General features: G+C 34.7%; 1 protein-coding gene across 1 annotated transcript; it reads left to right on the forward strand.

The window, feature by feature from the left end:
• Positions 1-7,328: 7,328 nt before the first annotated feature.
• On the forward strand, positions 7,329-9,134 carry LOC106752853 (berberine bridge enzyme-like 13). The gene has a single exon (XM_014634624.2). It carries the CDS (start codon positions 7,387-7,389, stop codon positions 8,974-8,976), a length of 1,590 nt encoding a protein of 529 aa, XP_014490110.1. The 5' UTR covers positions 7,329-7,386; the 3' UTR covers positions 8,977-9,134.
• Positions 9,135-10,276: the final 1,142 nt, after the last annotated feature.

A 10,276-nucleotide genomic window follows, 5' to 3' on the forward strand; every position in this document is an offset into this window, starting at 1 on the left:
TCTAGAATCATGTTTCTTTGATTGATTGTCATCGGAAGAAGCCATCAGAAATATTCAATGAAAAAAAAGGCACCGATTCCTAAACTGTAGAGGATATCAATGTTTGGCTCTTGATACCATAATAAAAGGTTTAAAGAATAATTCTGATGTATTATTTCAAGGAATAGAGTACCATATATATACATACAAGGATCCTATAATCCTTCATCTATTAAAGGAAAGACATGTGCACAAATCTACACAAATTATAATAATATCAAAAATATAACTAACATAATATTTGATTGCCTAATATCCTTTAATAGAATATTTGGCATATCTTAACATCCAACATCTTTGACTCTTTGTTCTGCAAGTTTCAGTTGTTCCTTGGACAAAGTGATACCAGTGTATCTACAGCCTGTTTGTTTGACAACTTCAATGGCTAAACAACCTCATCCACATCCAATCTCAAGAATTTCGTGCGTCTTATCAATTTTAGTCTTGGTTTTTTGACAAAAAAAAAAGAAATCACTTTATACATTTTTTAAGATAATAGCTGAGATTCTAATAAAATAGAAATCAAAGGCACATACCTTTTGAATCAGAAGGGAGATTTTTCTCCTTTGTGCATCTTTCAAGTCTTCATCTTTGTTCTATCAGATAATTTAACAAAGAAAAAAAAAGGAAGAGCATTAGCTACTGCTGCTGCAGGAATTGGAGAAATACTTTTGATATGAACTTTGGACTCAAGCATCAGATAGTTGTTCTTGCCTTGAACAATGCACACGAGTATGTCATTGTTTCATCCAAGAAAATTGCAAAGAGTTCATTGCTCTGGAAACAGACCAAAGAAAAATTGTAAGCTTCAAAATTCTATTTGAGTAAACTCTCACTTGATAAGGAATATTTGGTTTGATGTTCTGTGATCGTGCATAACTAGTTATATGCTTATACATTACTCTATATTGTTGGATAAGCTCCTCTAAAGTCACTGAATCTAGGAGCTTTTGAATTCATACCAATTCATTATGCCTAGAGATGTTCCTGCAAGCCTATGTGAGAGTATTTCCCCTTGAAACATGGTTCATAAAGAACTTTGCAGATGTCCATGCAGATGTAAAGAATACTGGTGTCCACCAACCCCTAAAGGCAAAAAACAAGAAGTTTGGTATGCGAATGCAATTAACTACATATAAATGTAGGCTTCAAATCATCATATAAACTTACCTATTCTTCTTGAGGTGTGAGTTGGAAGCATCTGAATCTTGGTTGGCTATGAGAATCTGCAGTAAAATTATCAAGGTACAAGAAAGTAAAGTGTAAAGTCCCAACGAGACAAATCACTATAAGATTAAGATGAGAATGGTTACCAAAATAAGATTCTAGAGACCTTCATCTTTATCAACAAATGAAAAATCCTCGTTGACATATGCATCTGCAAGACCTAAATCTTCTGTGCCATCACCTGAAAAACATGTACGAATGATAGTTTTTAGTTGCTTGTCAACTTAATTTTATAGTTGCATTGACAGAGATAAAGATATTTTTTCGAGTTACATTGACAGAGGTTTGTCACTAGAATGACATCAATCAATAAGCAGACTTAACCTGAAATTCAAAAGTATATACCTTTCAATAAAACTTTGGACTGTAGATTCTCAAAACACTCTTCAGAATGCCATTTCTTCCCGTTCCCTCAAAGTTGAACACTATTTCTCAATGAATTTAAAGACAATTAGTGTTGTCTTCTACTAAAAATCACCTTGCGACTAAGATTCTGATAATGAAATTCTGGAATTGAACCTTGAAAAAGCAGGTGGTAGTCTAAGAATCCCCTTCGATGAGAGTGCCTTTGTGAGTAACAATGGGTGTCGAGAATCTCCTTGGTTATTCTACTCTCAAACAGACTATAGGTCGAACCCCAAACTCTAGATGGAAAACCCCCAAATTGTAATCAAACCCTTGTTCTGATTGAAAGGAAGAAATAGAAAATTTCATGATTAGGGTAGACATTACATTAGAACAACTTTCGTCCACGGTTCTACAAGAGACGACAGCGACGACAAAGGCGTGGAGGCGAGGCGAAGGCAACGATGTGGAATTTAGAGTTTGTAATGCAAAAACTAAAATAAACATGCAAATGTAAAAGCTTGATCAAATGACAGATAAAGATATAGATGAATGGTGTTGCTGAGGTTTACGGTTTCATCCTAATCCACTCTCCTATATCTATTATTATTATTATTATTAAATTCAACTTTGTTATCAATGTTCATGCAACTTTTTAATTGAATCTAAACCCGGTGTCTCGGCGAAGAGAGGCTACTCCCAATTACTAGTTTACTATGTCTAGTCTCCCTAGTAATTATTCATGCATTTTAGTGTACAAATGCTTAAAGCAATTGATCGTCCTATTCCTATGTCTAGGTAATATTGCTAATCAAGAGAATTCCCTCATGTTTAGATTTCCCCGTATGTGTTCATGTCGACAAAATCAATGATCATGACATTGAATGAGGTAAACAATGCAAGCATAAAGTATAGAGAAGAAAACTCAAACTATTGATAACTAAAGTATATGAATAAAATAAGAAATTTGATATAAGAGAGTTTCAATAGGATTACATCGTTCCCCAACAACAAAGGCTTTTAGTTCACCATTGTCATGGTGAAACTATATGAATTGAATGGAAAATATGAAAGAGATAACCCTAGAATTGAAAGGTTGGAGCTTTCGCATCCAAAATCCGCCTCCAAGGAGTGAGAATGGGTGTTTCTGCGTCTTTTCTCTACTAAAAGATAACCCTAAGGTTTGCACAAATCTATTTATAACCTGTGAAAAATTACAGAAAACAGGCCTAAGCCCAACTACAGCACTGGTTTCACTGCTCAGCCGTAGGTGCGAGACTCAAGTGGGACACTCAGTGTTCACACCCAAGCGTTTGGCAGTGCTGTTTCTGGAAAGGCCAGCGCTCAGCGCTAGATCTGACACTCAGCGGTGTGTGCGACTCTAACTTTTTCCCTCAATATTAGCGCTTAAGCGTCTGACAGTGGCTCTCTTCACAAAGCTAGCGCTCAGCGATGAAACTGGCGCTGAGCGGTGGCTGCGATTCTTCCTTTGCACCTTTTTTCATCCTTTCTTGAGTCCAACTCCTTCCTACTTAATTCTCCATCATTCAATTCTCGTCTAATCCTGTCTAAACAAGGAAAACCAAGCATTATATCTCTAAAACCACCTTTGACTCTCTTTTAACCTAACTAAAGCAATTTTCATGATTTCAAGCTAATTTCTAAGTCATAAAGGGTGTGTTTTGTATCAAAATTAAGTATGAAAATAACGGTTTTTGAATCGTTATCATCCGACGAGTGTGCGCGGGGTGAAGCTTCGAGACGTATAAGGGTTTCGAGATGTGTAGGTGTCTTCTGTCATTTTTGTCGAGAATGAAAGAAAAGAAATGGGGATGAGACAAAGAAATGTTGTGCTCTAGGTTTTTTCCTATTTTATGATAGGTATTTTAATATCTATCATAATATGTTTTCGTATAATTTCCATTTTGTCACCGGGTCCAATTTATTATGATAAGTGGTTTTTGTTTTTTCTAATACAAATTACTTTTATTACGAAAATGCTATCGCTACATCTATTATGATAGACTTTTTAAAATAAGTCATAATATATTTTAGTTTTATTACCAAATTGTCACCGATTAATATATTATGAAAGATGGATTTCACCTATCATAATAGCTCTGTCATGGAATCCTCTTTTTCCACTAATGAAGAACAAAAATCATTAAACCTAAATTAAATATACTAAATATAATAAATATATTAAACTGTAATATTTTCAAACATTGGAAATAATGAAGATTTCCAAGTTTTTATTTTTCCAACAAAAGCTAAAACAAAACTGTCACTAAATTAAAAAGGATTTCAACACATTACGATAAAAATTAGACAACAACATAAAATTGTGGCTTAGACTATAAAATCCACAACCTAAAATTTATCTAACAAATTTTAAGCGGTGGCCTAGGTGAGCGTAGCCATAAGTAGGCGAGAATTTTTAAAATAATAATAAGACTAAACCCTCGCTTGGTCTTCACTTTTGTATGGTAATCTGAGTTAGTTCCTCATTTTTTCAACTGTCTCAATTGGGTAATATTTTATGTAAAAATGAGCTAATTTTGCCCTAACTGTTAAGTACTCTCAGACGACGTTAAATTTAGCTGAGTTGTATTTTATGTTTTGATGTCATTGCATTGTATTGAATGGGTGATGTGTTTTATAATCATCAAATCCACGTGAAGATGGTGCTTCTTCTTCCCTCCAACCACTGATCACCTTTCACCTCTTCCGCTCCTCCGCCCAAACAACTTCCTTCCTACTTCCACCCTCACTCTCCAGACACACACCCTTTCTACCTCAACTCAGGGTAAAATTTTTCAGATTAAAACATTTTTACTGAAATAAGATTAGAGAAAGAGAATTAGGGATTTGGTCAATGGGAGAAGAGGAATTGGAATCTTAGAGAAGAAAAAGACAATCAACTGCATTCTACCAATCTGAAACCCATTGGGGTTTTTTGCCTCTCTCACCAGTCTGAGGAGAGGTTCAAAAGGAGAGACAAAGCAGGATTTTGGGGATTTTCCTTTCCTCTTTTTGTTTATGCCACCTCAAATGTTGTCTCAAATTAAAAATAATTTCCTCTAAAGTACAGGATTGGCCTATGACTTCCGTGAGAGAGGTTTTTTCTCAATGCAATTAGCCATGTTTGATGTGGTGCCCGCGAAACCGAAAGAGATATTGTCATTCTTCTTATATGTTTGGGATGAATGATATACCATTAAAATTTGTTAGTTTGATCTTGTCTTACTTTTTGATATACTATTGCATCTGCTATATCTGAATTTGGATTTTGGAAATCTTCAAAATAACTCATTGACTCCTTTCTTTTACAATTTCCATGATAGTATTTTGGTTTGAGAATTATGTTTTACTCTAATATTTTAACTTGGTCAGTGATCGAAAGGTCAATTTATGACATTTTAAAATCTAAAGTTAAGATTATTTGACTATGGCAAATTCTATTTGGTTTTAATGGATTATACATTATCATTTGACTGGTAATGATGATTTCGATGATTTGTGAGGTGTGGGAACAGCGGTAGGGCATACCCATCACTCAAAATACCAACACGGGAGAGACCCAATTCCAATACAGAGCGGAAGAGAGAATATGAACTTCGAAGAGAGAAAGAGAGAGATAGAGACAGAGAGAGATTGTCGTCAGTGAAGCTCCAACCATGACCGGCGGCCGGTGGAGAGGTCCATGGCCTGACTTGATGAAGAACGCTCGGTGGTTAATGTCTAGATCCCTAATTCCCTTTTCAATCCCTAACATATTATTTTAACATAAACCAATTCAATTTTGCCACGTCATAATTTATTATTTAAATAAAAATTTCATCTAATCAAACAATGCACATCAGCATAAACACATTAGCTAAAGTTAAGGCCGTCTGAGAACACTTAACGGTTAGGGTAAAATTGGCTCATTTTTATAAAAAATATGACCCAATTGAGATAGTTGCAAAAATGAGGACTCAACAGAGATTATCATACAAAAGTGGGGACCAATCGAAAGTTTAAACCTATAATAATAATTTTAAAACCGTTGCTTAAAATCATCACAAATTGGCTTTAGACTACACCTATATAAATGTTGTCTTTGGGTTTAAACAACATTTATTAATTTTTTTTTATACAATTTACTTTTTAAATTTTTGCTTAGATTGCTTTTAGAAGTTCGAGATAGGAAAATTGTGTTTGTCTCAATATTACACTATTAAACATGGTTAATTATATCAATAATTACAAAATATCCAATGAATCATAATAAATGTCATTCATGCATATATCTCAATAGTTCAAACTTTATAATTAAAATAATTATCTTGAAATCATTAATAAGTATTAAGTTAAAAATAAAGTTAAAAGATAATATATCTGTTTTGAGTATAAAGTGGAGGTCAACAGTCTAGATTACATTGTGTTATCCAAAGTCCAAAAACAATTCAAAAAATAAGTTTATTTTTGTTCAAATCATTCGAAGGATACTTAATGATTTGTTCATTGTATGAGACAATGAAGTCCTTGCATAGGTCCATCTTAAAGAAAGTCTTCCATACAAGATGTTGAATGAGCATTTTGATCTAATCAACACTTTGCTCACCCCTATTAGGAAATCTAAGGAGTGATAACTATGGAGTCATCTAATTGAGGTCTGTAGTCTTGAAATCCTCATCCGCGAATGTGATACATGCATTATTTGTTAGCGTCAAACAATGAGTGCATATTTTTTTATTCAATGAGAATGAGAATGAAAAAGAAAAGTTATATTCATGAGATATAAATATAAAAATATGAATAATTTTTTCTTTTAAAAATGAGTATAAACTCGTATCCATGTTTCCATCCCTATTTATTAACGCTCCAACATTAAAAATTATTTTTTTATTCAATTTTGATTGAATGGAACTCACAAAGACTGCCCAATGACATCATGCATTTATGATTTTAAAACTTGCAGTTAATTCAATGCTTTCAATTAAGGGAAATTGAATTCATGTAACAGTTGCAATAATTTTCTTATTAAATCTATAGACACAAATCAATCCAAAACATTTATGTTCAATTAACACATTTAGTTGCATCCAAAACTTTCAGTTAGCACTACAGGAAATTGTTTTTGTAATCAAGACTATTCAATATACACTTCAAAGCAATTGATTTTCACGTGACAAGAAGCTTTCAATTATTTCAAAAAATGCAGCTTTTAAAACATAATTTCATTATAGTAGTGGAAACATAAAATCTCTAAATCTTATAATTAGATTAGTAAATAAATTTGGAGAAAACATAAATCAAGTTGATTAAGTAAATATTTTTATTTTATTTTTTATTCTAAAGATATATAATAAGTATTTGAAACATTTGAATCACTTTCATTAGCAAAATATATGAATTATTAAAATAAATAAATAAGTATATATATATATATATATATATATATTAATAAATGAAATGTATTTGTTAAATAATATCTTATTTTTATATAAAAAAATGAAAGGATCAAATATTAAGTTTAAAAGGTGGAACATTAATAAGAAAAAAGATAACAAATTTAGTATTATAATTTAAAATTTTAATTTGATAAGTTTTATAAAATTAAAATAGTTTTAACAAAAATTAATTTTTGTATTTAAAAAAGAATGAAAGTAGTAAAATACAGATGTAAAAGAATTCTCTTCATAATGTTTAACTAAACAAGGGTGGATGGCCCCATTATATATTGAACATTGGTGATACACTTGTTTGCCAGAAAACAGAGAACAGAAAACCATGGTGTCTCCAATCATACCCTTGTCACTTTTGGTCCTCCTTCTATCAGTTTCATTGGTTAATTCAGCTTCTCTTGAACAAAGTTTTGTCCAATGTCTCAAATTCAATTCAGGCCGAAAACCTTCACTTGATTCATTAATTTACAGTCCAAGCAACCCTTCATTCACCAGCATCCTTAATTCAACCGCACAGAACCTAAGATGTTTGGTGCCTTCAGCACCAAAACCTGAGTTTATATTCACCCCCGACAGTGATTCTCTTGTCCAAGCAGCAGTAATTTGCTCGAAGAAACTTGGGATACACTTCATTGTGAGAAGTGGAGGCCATGACTATGAAGGAATCTCTTATGTTTCAGAAATTGAGACCCCCTTCATAATTATTGACCTGGTCAAACTCCGTGGCATCAATGTTGATATCAAAAGCAACACTGCTTGGGTTCAAGCTGGTGCCACGACAGGTGAACTGTACTACAGAATATATGAGAAGAGTTCAGTTCATGGTTTCCCTGCAGGGCTTTACACAAGCTTAGGCATTGGAGGGCACATTACAGGAGGAGCATATGGAGGCATGATGAGAAAGTATGGCCTTGGGGTGGATAATGTCATAGATGCTAAAATTGTTGATGCCAATGGCAGAATTCTTGACAGGAAAGCCATGGGAGAAGACCTGTTTTGGGCAATAAGAGGAGGTGGAGGTGGAAGCTTTGGCATCCTTCTTTGGTGGAAGGTAAAGCTGGTTCCTGTGCCACTAACTGTGACTGTTTTTACAGTTACCAAAAGCCTTGAACAAGGTGCAACCAAGATTCTTCACAGATGGCAGGAAGTGGCTCCTTACATTGATGAAAGACTGTTCATCAGAGTCATCATTCAGCCATCCAGTGCTGCAAATAAGACTCAGAGGACTGTCACAACTTCTTACAATGCTCTCTTCCTTGGTGGGGCAAGCACACTCCTCCAAATCATGAAGAAAAGCTTCCCCGAGTTGGGTTTGACCAGAAAGGATTGCTTGGAAACTAGCTGGATCAAATCTGTGCTCTATCTTGCAGACTTTCCAAGTGGCACCCCTCCTGAAGTACTTCTCAAAGGAAAGTCAACATTCAAGAACTTCTTCAAGGCCAAATCAGATTTTGTGAGAAAACCAATACCAGAAACGGGTCTTGAAGGACTGTGGCGAAGGTTGCTGATAGACGATAGCCCCTTGATGATTTGGAACCCGTATGGTGGAAAAATGAGCCAGTTTTCAGAATCTGACACCCCATTTCCTCACAGAAACGGAACACTGTATAAAATTCAGTACCTGACTTTGTGGCAAAAGGGAGACAAGAATCCTGCAAAGCACATAGATTGGATTAGGAAGCTTTACAACTACATGGGTCCTTATGTTTCTAGCTTCCCAAGGGAAGCATATGTGAATTACAGGGACCTTGATCTGGGAGAAAACACCAAGAACAGCACAAGCTATGAAAAGGCACGTTCTTGGGGCTATAGTTATTACAAGAAGAACTTCGAAAGGTTGGTAAGGATTAAGACCGAAGTGGATCCTCAAAACGTCTTCAGGCATGAGCAGAGTATCCCAACTCGTCGATTCTGATCACAAAAGCCAAAAAATGGGAAATAAGGCTTTGTACTGCTACAGACTGTGGTATCCATAAATTTGGGCAAGTAGAAGTTGTGAGAAACAAATTTGTCTATTTCAGTATCATATGTCTGAGTGGCTGAAATGTTGTTCTCTTTAATGCAAAAATAAATTCTTGGACGAGGAAAACGAATTTCTCTCACCGTGCCAGTTATTTTTGTTTACTATATCGATCAATATTCAATGTTTTGCCTTCATCATTTCTATCTAAGTAATCACTTTATCATCTAAAAAGTTTTAAAAAGGTTTAATGTTTTAGTAGATCCTTATTTTCATCTAGAATCTCAAAATAGGTCATCTATTTGTTAGGTGTCTCAATTTGTAAAAATAGTAACAATTAGACTCTTGTCGTTAAATTGGACCTAACGGTGTTAATGGAAGGTTGATGTGGCATGGTGATGTATGTTTTTAATCATTTTCACAATACCCTAATTAGAGAACTTATTCTTTCTTTCTTTGAGTTTCTTTTTCGTAAATGGACCCAGCTTTAAGGAGTCATTTCTCTTTTGGTTGGTCTACTACAAGTTTCTCTCTTAGGGGAGGACTTTCTTCTTCCTATTCCTTCTGGTTCAACTCGCTATGCAGGGAGAAATTTCTTCTTTCTTCTTCTTTGGGGCTAGGTTTCTCGGAGGGAGGCGAGCTCCGATGGCAATGGCATTGTGCTGGCGCTACAATGACGTGATGATGGCGGGTCCTCCTTTCTCATTTTGCAATGAGTGTTGTAGCGGCGAGATTGATTTTTCGATGATGTCGTGAAAAGGGTTTTGATTTGGGTTTCTTGAATCTTCTCTACAGATTTTTTATTCCGTGATTTGGGCTAGGGTTTTAATTTGGGTTTCTCTGTGCTTGTAATTTGATCTTGCATTTGGGGGTAGGTTTAAGATTTGGGTTTTTATTCTCATTTTGGGTTCTGTTTATCACGATTTCGAGTTCTCAACGGTGGTTGATGGTGGTGGCATCATTAGAGACGCTGGTGGGTGCGGCCATGGGCACGGTGATTGGGGATGGCAACGACACCTTTGAAGAAGAAAAGAAAAAAAATGATCTTGTCTGAACCAACATTACAAGAAGTCGGACTGAAGGTATAAGCACCATTGAGAACAATAAACATCTTTTAAATTAGCAAGGATCTCAACTCAGCCTACAAATTTCGTGATGCATACTTCGCGATTATATCAATGTTAGCTATAAATGAACCCTAATTTTTCAAATTGAATCTCCAATATGTGCAATTGATTCCCAATTTCCATGAACC

Source organism: Vigna radiata, unplaced genomic scaffold (genome assembly GCF_000741045.1).
Source record: "Vigna radiata var. radiata cultivar VC1973A unplaced genomic scaffold, Vradiata_ver6 scaffold_48, whole genome shotgun sequence".
In the NCBI taxonomy this organism is placed as follows: domain Eukaryota; kingdom Viridiplantae; phylum Streptophyta; class Magnoliopsida; order Fabales; family Fabaceae; genus Vigna; species Vigna radiata.